The sequence below is a fragment of the Anolis carolinensis genome, chromosome 5, assembly GCF_035594765.1.
Source record: "Anolis carolinensis isolate JA03-04 chromosome 5, rAnoCar3.1.pri, whole genome shotgun sequence".
Classification (NCBI taxonomy): domain Eukaryota; kingdom Metazoa; phylum Chordata; class Lepidosauria; order Squamata; family Dactyloidae; genus Anolis; species Anolis carolinensis.
In genome coordinates this window covers 180021903-180038393 of record NC_085845.1, presented here as the reverse complement: position 1 = coordinate 180038393, position 16491 = coordinate 180021903, and the positions used below count along the sequence as shown (strand labels likewise).

Sequence of the window (16491 nt, the reverse complement as noted above, 5' to 3'; positions counted from 1 at the left end):
CTGCTACAACCCGAGAACTTTGCCACGCTCACGGTGGGGAACACCAAATCCATTCCCATTGGTTCAACTTCCCCTACTCCAGGACCCATCTGTGCTCAAGAAATCAGGGCTAGTCAGCAAGCAGATGCCTGGGCGCAGGACCAACTTCGCCAAGGTCTGCATTTTCCCTTTTCGCTTAAAGATGGGCTGCTCTGCTATAGAAATCATGTTTATATCCCACCCGGACCGGGCAGGGAAAAAGCGCTTCGCCTGTGTCATGACTGCAAACCAGCAGGACACTTCGGACTATTTAAAACTATGCATTTGATCCTAAGGGATTTTTGGTGGCCCAAGATCCGCAAGGATGTAGAAAAATATGTCAACACCTGCCCAGTATGCCAGCGCTCCAAGATACGAAGGGAAAAGCCCTCAGGGCTTTTACACCCCCTTCCTACCCCATCTCGCCCATGGGAAATAATTTCCGCGGATTTCATCACTGACCTACCACCTTCCTGTGGTTTCACCACGATCTTAGTGGTGGTGGACCTTTTCACCAAGTTAGCCCATTTCATTCCCTGCGAAGGCCTCCCCACGGCCAAAGAAACTGCGGATCTATTTCTTCAGCATGTTTTCAGACTACATGGATTGCCCAAGAGTTTAGTCACAGACCGTGGATCTCAATTCACCTCTCGTTTTTGGAAGGCACTACAAAAACTACTGGGCATAGACTCTCGCTTATCTTCAGCTCATCATCCCCAAACAGATGGGCAAACGGAGCGCACCAATGCCACTTTGGAGCAGTATCTTCGCTGTTATGTAAACTACCAACAGGACAATTGGGCTTCTCTGTTACCACTGTCTGAGTTTGCCTACAATAATGGAGTTCAAGCTTCTACAAAAGAAACGCCGTTCTTTGCAAACTACGGCTTCCATCCACGTTTCTTTCCCCCTGTCATTGAAACTTCAGAAGTTCCCGCAGCAGAGGATTGGCTGCAGGAACTCACAGCGGTGCAACAACTTTTGCTCCAGCAACTGGACCAAGCCAAAGAGGACTATAAACGCCACGCTGACAAACACCGCCAGCCGGGCCCTGAAATCAAGGTAGGAGATCGGGTTTTTCTGTCCACTCGCTTTCTGCCCTCCCACCGCCCTTGCCGGAAGTTAGATGCCCGTTTCATCGGCCCCTATCCAGTGGTGGCGCAATTAAACCCCGTGACTTTCAAACTCTAACTTCCGCGTTCAATGCGCATCCACCCAGTGTTTCACCGTTCCCTGCTCCTTCCGGCGGATGGTGTGCGTCCTGATACAGACCAACCGGCCCCCCCTCCTGTTTTGATGAATGGGGAGGAGGAGTTCGAGGTTGAGGACATTTTGGATTCTCGCTTTCATCGCCGCCGCCTACAATATCTCATTGACTGGGTGGGTTTTGGGCCTGAGGAACGCTCTTGGGAAGACGCCTCCACAGTCCATGCTCCTGATCTAACCCGTCGCTTTCATCTGACCTATCCCACCAAACCGCGACCTCGCGCCTCGGGGAGAGGATCCCAGTTTGGGAGGGGCCCTGAGGAGGGGGATAGTGTGATGAACCATGGGCCTTGTAGTCCTGCTCAGGACATTGTAATTCCTGATGAAGATGAAAACTTGGGTTTTTTACCTTCCCAGTCTGAACTGGATTCCTCTCAGCCAGATCTTTCCCAGGCAGATCTGGGAACCTTGCACCTGCAAGAAAGTTGTGCCCCAGAAGTATGTCAAACAACCCCAGAGCCTACTTCTCCCGTGTTCTTGCGCCGGGAGTTTTGTAAACAACAGAGAAGTTTGGATTCAGCTTCGCGCAGGAGTGCGAGGATAGCAGCTAAGAATGTTGCCAATTAACACTGGTTCTCGTGAGAATCTTTAAGGAGTTTAACATCTGGTCTCAGAGTTTAGCTTTCGTTTCTGATTCCCAGAGAACCGCTTTGGTGAGAAAGTTGGACTCTATATAGGTGTTTTGCCCGCGTAGCAACTTCGCGGAGTCAATTCGTCAGCCTACGGAGCGAGTCGTGTCTGGACAGCGCGTTCCGATTCAAGCCTCGCTCTTGCTCAAGCCTTGCCTTGCTTCCCAGCCTTGTTTACCTGCGGACCTTGCCTTGTTTCCCAGGACTAATCCTTGCCTTGTTTCACGGATTTTACCAAGTTATTCCACGGACCTTGTTCTTGTTCTTAGTTACCTTGTTCTACGTTCAAGCCTTGTTTCAAGTATCAAGTTATTTCCTAGCCACGCTCAAGTTTTATGGACTAAAGGACCTTGTCATCTCCCCTCACTTTGCTTGGCAAAGTGAGTGTTTCGGTTATTGGATTACAACTTTGGACCTTAATATTTCATATTGGACATTATTTCCTTGGACTAATTTTGACCTTTCCTGAAAGGTCTGCTTCTGGACTATCTTTTACATTTGCTTTTACTAACTTTATATATTTCCTTAATAAAGATATTAGATAGATTCTGGCTTCTGCGTATGGTTATTGGTGCTCTGTAGCCTGGGTCGTGACAAGCGCCAGCGAGCTCTGGGAACTCTGAGGCCGCCATCTCCAACAGAGCTCCCAACCCCCCGGATGGGCGTCGGGGTGGAAAGACCACTGGGGCCAGGGATCGGGTCCAGTGGATTAGCAGACGAAGGCGGAGAGGAGCAGGAGATCCAGGAAGAGGAGGAGGATGTGCAGTACGACGGGGAAAGGCGAGATGCGGGGGCTACAGCGAAGCCAGTATGCGGATGGGGGGAAGGGCCGACAGCGGCGGCAGGATTTCGGGAGCCGCGCAGAATGACCACCGGAGTGGGGCGCGGCGTGATCCAAGGAAACCCGATGCAACCCTTCCCCATGCCTCCCAGACAGCATCAACGGGCCGCTGAATGGATGCCAAGAAGGGAAGATCTCAAGCTAGAATACGGAGGGGAATCAGCCGAACTGAACTTTTTTCTAATTAGCATCAGGGGATACATGGAAGACAATGCACACACATTCCCCTCCGAAGCAAGCAGGGTTCGGGCCATCGGCAACACACTAAAGAGAGGAGCGGCCAGCTGGTATGTGCAACTACATGCCAGACAGGACCCATGCCTGAGGTCAGTGCCCCGCTTCCTCGCCGCACTGGAAAACCGGTTCAGAGACCGGCTAGAGCAATTGAGAGCTCGAGACCAGCTTAGAGGAATAAAGCAGAGGGACAAAACGGTGCCCGAGTACGCAGAGGAATTCCTCCACCTCGCGGAAAGGGTACCAGAGTGGTCTGAAGTGACCAAAGTGGAATTATTTAAAGAGGGACTACGCCCCGAGATTTTCAGCTGGGCAGCGCACAGAGATGACCCCGAAACGCTCCAGGGATGGATTCAACTAGCGGGGCGTGTTGAATCCACCCTGGCCCAAGTAAAGCGCTTCAGGAGCAGCAGCGGCCAGCAAAGACCGGTGGCGAGAGGTCGAGGAGAAACGAGGAAGCAGGAAAGACCCGGAGGGAGGCCGGGGATTCCCTCCAGAGGAGACGACAACAAACCTAAACCGGGATGCTTTGTATGTGGGAAGACGGGCCATCGAGCAGCAGAATGCTGGGCACGGAAGGGGGAGCCGCCAAAACCCTCAAAGCCCAAGCCAGCAACCGGGAGGCGTGCGGAGGAGGAGGTGCGAGCCCCAGAATCTTCAGAAAAATTGGTGAGTCGGGACAAACGCATGATAGTAGTGCCAATCTGCCTCTCGGGGCTAGAGAATCGGGCCACCTGCAAGGCATTTGTGGATTGTGGTTGTTCCAGGAATATTATAACTCCAGAGTTAGCAGGAGCGTTGAAATGCCAGCAGATGGCGCTTGACTCCCCAATTGCGTTTTCGCAGCTAGACGGATCAGTTGCTACTGGGGAAGTATCTACAAAGGAAATACGGGAGGTCCCATGTAAAATAGGCAAATGGGAAGGAAGAATATCCTTTGTGATAGCCCCTATTGCCACATACCACGTAATATTAGGGATACCATGGCTCGAACAGGCAAATCCCGAAGTAGATTGGAGAGGAAAGAGCCTAGCATTTAAAGAACAGCAGACGCAATGGGAGATAAGCAAGATTGCAGAAGAGGAGGACGAGGGAGATGAAGAAGGTGAAATAGACCCACTGCTATTGCCACCTGAATACAGAGACTTTGTGGATGTGTTCAATCAGAAAGAGGCAAGTAAATTACCTCCCAAAAGGAATATAGAAGTAGAAATTGAAATAACCCCCGGAGCAAACTTACCAAAACCAAAAGTATATCCCATATCTGTGCAGGAGAAGGAGGAATTGAGGAAATACATTGATAAAAACCTGGCGCGGGGCTTCATTAAGCCATCCAATTCTCCTCTCGGGGCCCCAGTGTTATTCAGGAGAAAGAAAGACAACTCCCTAAGATTGTGCATTGATTATCGAAATTTAAATGCAATTACTAAGGACAATAAATACCCTATGCCCTTAGTAAAGGATTTAATTACCGTATTGAAAAAAGGGAGCATATTTACTAAACTTGATTTAATTGAAGCATATCATAAATTAAGGATCAAACCGGAGGATACTTGGAAAACTGCATTTTCCTGCGCATTCGGCCATTTTGAATATAAAATTTTACCTTTCGGATTAAAAAATGGAGGCGGGTGCTTTATGCAGCTTATAAATGAAATACTGCACCCATTGTTGTACAGAGGGGTATTCATATTTCTTGATGATATCTTGATTGTGACTGAAGATAAGGAAAAGCACGTGAAATTGGTCCGGGAAGTTTTGCAGAGACTAAGAGAAGCAAAGCTGTACGCAAAACTGTCCAAATGTGAATTTAATAAAACTCAAATTGACTTTCTGGGGTATCGGATATCTCCAGAAGGGTTAGCTATGGATCCAGCTAAAGTATCAGATGTAAAAGAATGGGGAGTGCCTCAAACAAGGAGGCAATTGCAATCGTTTCTGGGGTTTGCAAATTTTTATAGATCCTTCATAAAAGGCTTCGCGCAAATAACCGCACCCCTTACTGAACTTTTAAAAACAAAAGGGAAAGGAGAGACAGCAAAAGTAAAAGCTCCTGGCGCCAAACTAAGTTGGACGCCAGAATGCCAAAAGGCATTTGAAACCCTAAAAGAATGCTTCACAGAAGGACCCATTCTAAAACACCCCGATATCAGGAGCCCTTTCATAATCCATTGCGATGCCTCAGACTGTGCGTATGGGGCAGTACTATTGCAAAAGGATCAAAATGGGAACTTAAAACCCTGTGGATATTTGTCCCGGAAGTTCAGCGAAACTGAAAAATGTTGGCCGATATGGGAAAAAGAGGCACTAGCCATATTAAAAGCCTTAGAATGCTGGCGACACTTTCTCGAAGGAAGCGGAATCCCATTTGAAATTTGGTCTGACCATAAGAACCTCCAGTATTTAAAGTCCCCTCGAAAATTGTCCCCCAAACAGATTAGATGGGCACAATACTTCAGCAGGTTCGATTTCCAATTAAAGTTTTTTCAAGGGAAGCAGAATGTCTTGGCAGATGCTCTTTCACGCATGCCTCAACACGAAGGAATACCCACAGCAAAAGAGGGAACAATATTCTCTGACAAACAATGGGGCTTAGCTGTCAGAACAAGAGCACAAACCCAAAAGGAGAACACTGCTATGGTTGAACTCGACGGAAAAGATAATTGGGGAAACGAGCTGAAACAGTCTTATGAAGGAGACCAGTGGATCGCATCCAATGCAGAACAGGGGGAGCAGAAGGGGGGATTTTGGTTTGTGAACAAGAAACTGTATATCCCAGCAACATTAAGGATCAAGATTTTGCATCGTTTTCACAACAACCAGAGCGCTGGTCATACAGGAATTACAAAAACAACAAAAGCAATAGCAAAACATTGCTGGTGGCCAGGGATGAGGAAGGACATAAAAAATTATGTTGTTCAATGTGATGATTGTGCCAGAAATAAATCGAGAGGAGGGAAGCCAATGGGATTATTACAAACAGTAGCAGAACCTACCAGACCTTGGGAATGTGTAGCTATGGACTTTGTGGGGGAACTACCGGTTAGCAAAGGACATCGTTATATTTGGACAGTATTGGACCTGTTTTCTAAACAGGCCCACTTTATAGCACTGACGAAACTACCATCAGCCGAGAAACTAGCTGAATTGTACATAAACCACATTTACAAACTGCATGGATGTCCCAGTAGAGTGGTCAGTGACAGAGGAGTACAATTCACAGCAAAATTTTGGGAAAAATTCCTGGAAATGCTAGGAGCAGAAAGGAGTTTAAGTTCTGCTTTTCACCCCATGACAAATGGGGCGGTAGAACGTACTCAGCAGACACTTGGGCAGTTCCTTCGAATGTACTCTAACATGAGACAAAATGACTGGTCTCGGTGGTTGGCTTTTGCAGAACTAGCTTTTAATTCGACTATACATTCAGCAACAAATAAAACCCCCTTTGAAGTAGTTTACGGGTATGAAATACAGCCTCTGCCCCAGCTGCCAAGATGGACAGAGAATGAGGGAACAGAGGCAGGGAAATGGAAAGCGCAAATGATGGAATGCTGGAGTCAAGTGACTGCATCCTTAAAAGAAGCACATAAAAAGTATAAAGTATTCGCAGACAGAAAGAGGGTGGAAGGTGATAAATTGGAGAAAGGAGATTTAGTGTGGCTAAGTACCCAAAACATCAAACTGGGGCTACCTTCGAAAAAATTGGGCCCTAAATATATTGGACCATTTAGAATACAGGGTGTTATCAACGAGGTGACTTTCCAGTTGGCATTGCCAAAAAGTTTAGGGAAAATACACCCTGTATTCCATCGTAGCTTACTGAAAAAATATATGGGTACTTTGGACAAAATGGACACATAGAATTATTGTTTTGTTTCAGGCTTGTGATGAAAGAAGAACCGAAGAGGAGGACGAAGAAAAGGAGGGCACCATGTCATGGAACCCAGTTACAGGGCTTTGGTAATTCAGCCCTGTAACTGGGAGTCATAACATAAACAATCCCAGGAGCACCTGGCAGAAGAAGATAGAATATGCCTGGGAACTTGGGGCCGAAAGTATAAACAATTATAATTGGTTTAGTGTGTGAAAATGGTAGTAATGTGATATTGGGGGTGGGACTTGATGATGATATTTACGTGTGGTGTTACGTAGCATCAAAAGTTATAAAAATAGTTGTATGTAAACATTGGGTCATTCCTGACTTTTCCAAAGTCATGTGTTCTTCAATAAAGATTGGATTTGAGAGCAGCCATCTCTGATCTGCGTTCAGACTGATCCTTTGAAGTGAGCAGGACAGTTTGGCATTAAATCCCTCGTATGTTTATGGTGTGAAATTAGGTTGCCATCTCTTTTTTCCTTTTAATATTCTCCTTAGCAGGCAGGTAGATTGTAAGTTTCTTTATATCTAACAGCAGTTATTTAATATGACTAGTGCAGATTGTTGAGACTTTCATTCAATTTGTGTTCAAGAGGAACCTACCAAAATCTACATAAATTTGTATCTTACTGATGTCCAAACTGTGCTGCTGCTAACCTCTCCTTTAGCAGGATTATAGGACTACAAATCTGCTCAAGGAATACAAAAAAAGGTTAAGCAGCCTGAATTTGTTTTTTAATGAATTGGAACTTAGTGTGAACTCTGCAGTCTGGGTTGGGGTGACTTTATGGGGTATGCAACAGAAATATGTTTTGTGCAGATGGAGCATTTCTCTTTGATGGATCCAGAGCTGTTACTCTTTTTGGTAAAACTGACAAAAAACAGATTGCAAAAGTTGTTTTCCTGGATCTGATGATACAGGGGCCTCAGAAGGGGACTAAAAGTGATACAAAGCAAATTGAGAAAGCTTTATTTGGATTATTTTCAGCATTAACTCCCCCCCCCCCCTTCCTGGACAGAGATGAAGCGTTGCTTTTGTGGTGTGGGCCTATACAGACCTTGCAAAATTCTCCCCAAATCCAGAATTAATGGGGGAAGCATTTTATTATGCCATCTTTTTTCCTTCTATTTATGCACATGCATCCATGGAGCTGAAAGTGAAACAGGAACATTTAGTAGAGAAATTCCATGTAGTTATCAAAAGTTTATGCCAGCAAGGGAATAATTGATAGGAAAGGCAAGGGATGGGACGGTCTGTCCCGAGAAGCTTATGGATCCAGGTGGATTCTTAATGGTTTTTGAGGAGGTTCTTGTTACCCTATCAGATGATCCTACTGAAGACCAGGCTGACCTTTGGAGTTGGGAAATGGTCAGGGTTGTGGAAACAGTTAATTCTAAGCATAATTTCTCATGGATTGGAGCTAAATGGGCCACTTGGTTTACGAAACTAGTGGCAATAAAATATATTCTATTCTATATGGAACTAAGACTAGAGCATCAACTTAGAAAATTCAGTGCTATTAGATGCTATTAGCCAATTTGCCCGTCATATGCTGCTTCACTTCTGTTTTCATCATGGAACTTTTCACGCAGCATAAAGGGACTTCCAGCCGGGCTCCATGCTGAAAAGGGAGAACCCGGGAGTTTTCCTATGTTGCCTTCCCTTCAATAGGGGGAATTTAGGTGGTGACACTTCCCCCCAATGGGATGAGGAGGAAGGTAAGGTGGGTGATGCGTGGTGTGGAGTGGCAGTTTCTCCTTGCCCCCTGCCAGGAGCCCATGGATTCACCCCAATGTGGGGTGAATCCATGGGCCTTTCTGATAAGGTAGTTGAGTTTCTGTAAGTCAGAGTTGATGCAAAGGCACGTAACATCAACAAGATTCAGTTGGAAGCCCAAGCAATCGGAATGTGACACTAGGAACTTCTGAACAGAAATAGTTAGCTAAGAAATGATTAAAACCCTTTATCCTTCAGTCTAAGAGAGATCAGGATAGGGAATCACACTTATTTCACATTGGTGGTGTTTTTGTTCTCTTTCTGCAAGCAGGTATAGACCTCTTTATTTAGGCAGGCCTTTGGTTCTCAATTCATGTGGCAGCAGAGCCTTTTAATGGAATGTGCTGTGTTTTTATACCGTATGTTTTAAATTATTTTTTCATATGTGTTTTAAACTGATTTAAACTTTTTAATAGAATTATTTGAGTTGTTGTCCGACACTTCTGGAGTGCATGAAGTTGCCTGCAACTACATTGACTATTTTGACCAGAGATGATGGAATATGGAGTCCAATAGTATCTGGATTGCTGGAGGCTTTCCATCACAACCTTGTAATTACCAAAGAAATCACATTGATTTGGAAGATCAAAAGATGCTGACATTTATTAACCATTGTTCTTTATTAGACCTCACAGAGGTGTAAACTATACATACAAATACATTAGAAAGATACCCTCTTACAGTAATATTTCACATTTTGGACTGGATTCAAGGAGGGCTGCAAACATTTCAGTACATTCTACAAACCAGAGGTTGCTGTAGCCTTTATTTAATACAGTGTGACCAAGCGCTCCTTTTCCTTTTTACTGTAATCAGTGAAGATTTAGAAAAACAAACATATAAGCAATGGAAATCAAACAGCTAGCTCTTGAAAAATCATTCAGACATACCATGATAAATGTATAAAATGAACCACTTAAAACAAAGCTTTACACTATTTCTTTATGGAGCAATGCTTAACCAGTTTTACAATTCACATGAAGTGTGGATGGAACATGGATTGAATGGTTCTTAGTGACTTATGATCCAGTCGTTTTTTTTAATAAGGATTAAAATCTTCATTGTTTGAACCTCCTGTGTGTGCATGGAAAGTCAACATGGAGAGAATAATGGGATGTTACTAATAAATCTGTAGTAGGTATGGGATAGGGAGTACTGCAACACACCAATGTTACATACATAGTATGAAATATTATTTACTTGTCATCAAATCATGACAGTTTACATTTTGAATGAACAGAGGGGAAAATGGAAACTGCGCATATCCAAACATTTACAGCCCAATCTACAAAGCTTTGTGCTGGTGTATTGCCCATTCACTTCAGCAGTACTTGGGCCACCAAAATGCTTTGAGGATGATGGCAAAACAAAGCTGATGTGGTTGACTGTAAGCAAATAATACTCCACTTCATTGTGGATTTTAAAAATGTATCTATTATGGAACCAATAGCTTTCTTTATTGTAATATTTAGGAATTCAAGCATATTACCTGTACACACAGTTATACTTTTAAATCCATGACATTAATCATGCTCCTAATGCAACTGGGTGGATTATAAAACCTAGCTCAGTGAGTATGAAAGAATGACCTTCTGGAAAACAAATGAATATCAGTCTTAACATATTAACAGTTTAATAGCTAACAAAGTAATGAAGAACTTTTATATACTGAACTTATAAAATTACATAATTGTATAGGGTCACTCATCTTTATGTCCATCAGCTCTTAGTCCTGTTAGTTTAGTCCAGGTAGGATGGACATAAAAAGGCCTTGGGCTGAGCCAGCTGATAGTAGAAATTTGTATAATTTGCTTCAGGTGCTTCGTTACTCTCCTTGGGTCAGAACTGATTTGTCATCACTGGAGTTGGTTACAAATGCATCAGAGTCACTCTGTCATGTCTCAAAGTAAAATATGTTCTCATTTACTGTACAGTATAAGGAAACTTGCCTGTGCGTATGTTTGGTGCAGGCAAGTTTCGTGCTTAAGGCTCCTGTCCTCAATGGGTTTTTTGCCGGCGGAGTACTTTGGGGATTGGGCTGCAAGTGGAAATAAACCTAAATTACAATACAATTTTGGTAGATGGATTACAACAGGCATTTAAGCTAACAGTTTGATTACAAGAAAGTAGCAACAATAATTAAGGCTCACAAAATCACCCACATGCACAGAACTCTTCTGTTCCATCCGCCCCACCTTCAGTGCTAGCTCAGTTTAAAGTGGCATATTGGCTGTGTGATGTCCCTTATGACACTCCCTAAATCCTATTCTTTAATAGCAAAGTACCATTCATAAATTAAGGGCAACGGAGCATTTCATTTTCTCCTTTGCAAAGTAAAAAAATAAAACAAAATTAATCCATCAGTAGGCAAGATTTGTAGACTGCTGTCCACAGACAAATTATATTGCCTGTTATGGCAAATGGAGTTCTGCTTCTTCAAATGAAGTTTTATAGTGACACTGCTAACAGTGGGAGATTCCCACTTGCATGTGTTCTGAGTGGCATCTTGGGATGCATTTACACTATAGAATCAATGCAGTTTTACACCATTGTAACTGCTATGGCTCAATGCTATGGAACACCAGGAGCTGTAGTTTAACAAGGCCTTTAGCCTTCTCTGCCAAAGAATGCTGGTATTTCACCAAATTAACATAGATCCATAGCGTTGTGCCATGGCAATTAAAGTGGTGTTAAACTGCATTAATTCAGTGCCAGACTATTAACAGTGCAATGTGTAACTATACTCAGAACCAGGACATTCATTTCTATTTACAGCCATACCATTCTATCTTGTGTTTTGAATTTTATATAACTGCATTGAGCAATACAATAATTTGCCATTGCTTTTAAGTTATTCGGTTTTGATGATAGCATGTCATGGAGGTCTGTCATTCATAGGATCACCATAAGTTGAAAGTCACTTGATGGCAATTAACAACAATTAGTCCATTTAAATTAGATAAAGTTTACTCCTGCTATTGTAGTTAGGTAACTGAATATTTTGGGTTTGTTGGGTTTAGTTGAAAGCTTTTTCATTATCTAGTTGTTTACCAAGATAAACATGTAAATAAGAATGTGTTTGCAGATATAGGTTCTACATGTTCAAGATCTAGGGTTGGTTGTAGCTCCAGTCATGCAAATGCTTCCCGAGAAACCTGAATTTGCAGACATGTATCATGGAAGAAAGCTACCTCATATTAACAGTGGCTTCTTTTCTGAATGAAATTAAAATATTTGCAGGATTCATGCCAAGCACACTTAATTCAACATGCAAATGGAATATAATGTTGATTTTTTAAAAGCAGCAATTGCATTTTATGTAGTGTCTATAATAAAATAAGCAGGGTTTAGTAAAGGAAAACATTATTTAGGAAAAGCTCAGAGAAAGAAATATAATTTTCAATTAGGAATGCACCAACCAACACTTTACATGTAAATTGTTTTTTCTTCAGTGTTTTTTCCTCATCAGTAATGGCTCTGCTTGTGTTTCCCAGAGCAAGTTAAGCATTAGGTAATCTGAGCATGCAGACTTAGTGGACAACCAGCCATCAGTAAATGATTGTACTCTGCTATCTGCATATATATAGGTGGATCCACATATATAAGTGGAACTGAAATCCAAAAGTGGGATGGCAACCTTCACCTCCAATGTTAGTTGCAGCTATCACAGCAAATAAATCACAGCAATAACTGTTGCAAAATATCTGGGCTTGGGTTATTATATGATGTCATAATTTTACTCAGGAGGTCATGGCAATATTAGAAGATATTGGGTTATACTGTCAGAAAGAGATGACAAATTGATACAATGAGTGGATCAATATCAAGATGTACATTGATCCCGGAAAAATCATCTGGATTTGAAAAAATAGGCATAACTAATTTTTCAGATTGATTTCAACTATTTTCAGGTGTGGCTAATTTATATACTTAGCAAATCACAAGAGTAATCCTCCCAGAAGCAGTAACATAGGGCACAAAAGTACAAATTGGATCTTAATGTTTGAGGTGTGATTATTATTAGTATGGGACAGCATAAAACAAGTAGAACAAGCCATATTGTCTCCATTGACTCCAAAAGAATGCTACTGCAGTAAAGGGAGCTCTCCGGAAAATTTCTTAAAATAATAAATACATTAAAATAAAATAAAATTAGATCCTGTTTCCATCATGACTGGAGAGGTGGAAGCTTTTGAGATAATCAATGATCAGAGATCATGGTGGTGAAAGATCACAGGTCCTCATCTCTGCTGTATGTTATGAAAGCAGCTAGGGAAATAACCTTAAATAAGGACGTATACTTGAACACCAGAAAGAGGATTGTCCAACTAGTTTGGGGAGAGGTAATATTCAAGGAAACCCAAGGAAAGATATGTTTTTTTTTAATTGTACAGATGGGTAGAGAGGAAATTAGCATATTTGTAGTGATGCCAAACAGATCCTCAAGTAGATGATCACTATGGTAGAATCACCAAAAAAGCCAACACATACTTTTTGGGGTGTCATGTTGGCTATGTCTCATTTGTTGATGCATCCTAATATAATTAGTTATTAATTTGGATTTTTTTAAAACAAATAACGCAGACATTAAATGTGAGAAACAGAAATTTTGGGGCTATGTTATAGGTTAAATACTGAGGTTACTGAAGAGATAGAGAAAAGTTAAAGTATTCATACTTAATGCAGTATGAGGATGAGGACAGATGCCTCAAGATAGCGTGATAGAGATATTACTGCTCAAGTGCTCATATTTTAATTTTTTTCCTGTCCCAATAGTATCTCTGTCCAAAGTGGCTATGTCTATTGTATAGCATAAACATGATGAAATAGTGAATATCTAATATAATTTAGTGGTAGAGCATGGTCTGCATGCTGAATATCCCAGGTTCAATGCTTTCCATTTCCAATGGAAAGAATTAAGCATCACATGATGGGAAGGCCTACTCTTCCTGAGAGTCCGAATAGTTTATTCTGGTTAGATGGACAAGTTAGGCTTTACCAATGTTTTTTCATGTGTGTATAACGTGACTTCATTTTAAATCCCATATTAAGAGATTTGGTAACAAGGTTAATCATGCATTCAAATAATTTTCCTCCTTTCAAATCTTGACTAGGTGGGAATGATGAAAAGACTCCAAGAGCCTTGTTCAGAGTTTGAAAAAGTAATTTGCAAAACTGAAACTGGTTTGGAAGTCTGACTGTTCTTCAAAAACATAATTGACTAGAGACTGTAGTTTCCTATAGACTGTAGTTTCCTGGTCAACAATTTTTTCTGGGGCTACTTTAAGAAGGAAATGAGGAGCAGTGGGCCTATGTCCCATCTACACTGCTATATAATCCAGTTTCTGAATCCAGATTATCTGCTTTGAACGGGATCATATGGCGGTGTAGACTCATAATATGGCAATGTGGATCCAGCCCCAAATAATCCAATTGTTGGTTCTATAAAAGATGGGACAGAAAACATAAAATAATTTACTCATGAGCAACAATAACCCTATCATTCATTTTTGAAGTCTATGAAAAAATACAAGCCCTGATCCAGTTGAAGTTACATATGACTGAAATTGCACCTTACCTATGTACCTGGAGGTGTTATTGGAATCAATGAGGCTAATGCTAATGCTAATAATGCTAATAATAATAATAATAATACTTTATTTTTAACCCGTCCTCTCTCTCCAAGGGGACTCAGGGTGGCTTAGCATAGGATTGCACTATAAATTAATTGAAAACATTAAGTATGGCCCCAGTCATAATTAACCTGAACTGCATCAGGTTCATTTTCTATACCTAGCCTGAGCCTTCCTAGAAAAATTAAGACAATGTTGAGTTTTGTCTTTTTGAGTGGTATCTCTATATTGTATTATATGTAGTCAAGTTTCAGATAGTCTTCATCTAAGTATTAAACAGAAAAACATAAATTCTATGTAAAATACTGATTTTTGAGCAATGGTAGTCCTTGGAGACTATTGTAGTATTGTGATAAGCAAAAATGTCTATAAAATTAATACAGGCTTATATTTAGGATGTTGTTTCTCTTTCAAGACAAGGATTTGTGGTACATTGTTTACCTTCCTCTATATCTGAAGTAAATAGCTTGTGAAAAAAATGGATATTTGTGATTTATTAAATAACACAAGCCATTGTCACAAATAAAAATCTGAATTCTCCTTTTAAAATATTATCACTGAATCCACTTAACTAGAAGGCCATTGGAAGACAAAATAATTGAAAGTTTGTTTGGATTACTTTTAAAACATATGACATATGAACTGGAGTGGCATTTTAAAGAGAGGAATCAGTTGTATATATTGCAACTTTAATAAATTATTACAATTCAATTCCAGACTAAAAATATTTTTAAAAACGTATAATAATTCAGTCAGAACATTTTCCCTATCTAGTCTCTAACTTCAAAGAATATCTCGTTTGGATTCTGCTTTCATTTTTAAAACCCTAAATATGTCATTTCTGCACATTATGATGTCTATGAAAAGCATATAAAGTTTTTCAAACTCAGTGTGTGTGCACACACTATTTCAACTTCACAGAATGTTAGCTATATATTTCAACTCTTTCTCAAGAATTAGAAGCATTCTCCTTTCTCCTGCTCATTACAGAACAATTTTCAAACACTGAACACATATAGGACCTCTTCACACAGCCCTTTTGGGCTCTGTTGGCACCCTTTCCCTCCCCTCATCAGATGGCAGAAAGAGCGGCAACATGTGACAATGTGCATTGCCCCGCCCTCCTTTTTGCCATCACACAACAAAAAGGGGAGGAAAATGCAGGTAGCTCCATTGGAGCTATCCAAACGACACTTTCCTCCCCAGAGTGGAGGAGAAAGCACCTTTTGGCACTTCTCCTCCACTTTGGGAGGAATGTGGATGGGGTCTGCCGTTCGTCGTGTGATGGGGCATGACAGGCCCCGTCCTTGCCATGATTAAAAGCAGCAAAAGAGGGCAAAAGTGCCCCAAGTGAAGAGGTCCATAGACTAGTATATAGGATTAGGGGCACTGAGGCCCCATGAAAGTGAATAACAGTAAAAAAAGAAATTGCTATCTCTCTCTCTCCCCCCCCCCCCCCCATATCTAGGAATTTCCAGGTCTTCCACTATGACCCTATGGTTAACTTCCACTGGAAGCTGATCACAAAATAACAAAAGTGGATCTAGAAATGTGTTGACTCTGGAAATTACTAGGTTCTCCAGCATGATTGGAGGAACTACATCACACATTTATGTTGGAGGAGCTACAGATTTCTAGAGAGAGCATTTGGATCAAATCTGTAAAAGCCAAAATCCCAAAGAAAGAGGGGCAAATTTACTTTATATTTTGACAGTAGTATAACTGTGTTTTGTGCTCAAGTTATTTCCCCCTAAATGGTTTCACTGGTATTGGCAAGCTTTCCAGGAGTTATCAGTTTAGCTACAAATATGCCCCTTCAACATTTCTTGAACCCAGCTAAAGAGAGCTGACCTTCAAGTGGGAATTTTGGACTTCGGATGCGTATCTTGCAATCCTGTGCATATTTACCTGGGAACAAGTCTGGCTGAAGCCAATTGGCCAACTGAGCTTATTTCTGGGTAGACATGTTTAGGATTATATTTTAAGTGTGAATGAATTGTTGTCTGCTTCTCTTGCATTGCAATTTAGTGGGCTGCTACCGTAAGTAACCTTTTAAAGTGCAATTATAATTAAGCTTCTGTATTTTTGAACTTGGTTGGAAACAAAATTGTTTTAAGCATTTTCACACATGAACCTTTAATTGCCCCATTTCTTCAATTTCCAGTGTATATAAAATCAACTCTGGCTGATATTTGCCTTCAGTTTAAAAGCAACCA

General features: G+C 41.4%; 2 protein-coding genes across 3 annotated transcripts in view; one reads left to right on the top strand and one right to left on the bottom strand.

Annotated features, from left to right (window-relative positions):
* The first annotated feature begins 2515 nt into the window (after positions 1-2515).
* LOC134299642 (uncharacterized) lies at positions 2516-7240 on the top strand. The gene is made up of 2 exons (XM_062983050.1): positions 2516-3657; positions 6869-7240. The coding sequence occupies exons 1-2, from the start codon at positions 2572-2574 to the stop codon at positions 6950-6952; spliced, it is 1170 nt and encodes a 389-aa protein (XP_062839120.1). The 5' UTR covers positions 2516-2571; the 3' UTR covers positions 6953-7240.
* A 1978-nt stretch (positions 7241-9218) lies between these two features.
* igf1 (insulin like growth factor 1) overlaps positions 9219-16491 on the bottom strand; it is an 87735-nt gene continuing 80462 nt past the window's right edge. For both annotated transcript variants that reach the window (XR_001730285.2, XM_008110570.3), the window contains one exon: positions 9219-10680. Coding sequence is in view for 1 of the 2 variants with exons in the window: in XM_008110570.3 (XP_008108777.1) it covers positions 10641-10680 (40 nt within the window). In the remaining variant the exon portion in view is untranslated. The remainder of the gene's footprint in view (positions 10681-16491) is intronic.

What these genes read in the sequence shown, in the direction of transcription:
- LOC134299642 (XM_062983050.1), top strand. Translation starts at nt 2,572, where the DNA reads ATGGGCGTCGGGGTGGAAAGACCACTGGGGCCAGGGATCGGGTCCAGT. An exon ending in CAGAATCTTCAGAAAAATTG is followed by an intron (nt 3,658 to 6,868) that starts GTGAGTCGGGAC and finishes GTTTTGTTTCAG; the next exon opens with GCTTGTGATGAAAGAAGAAC.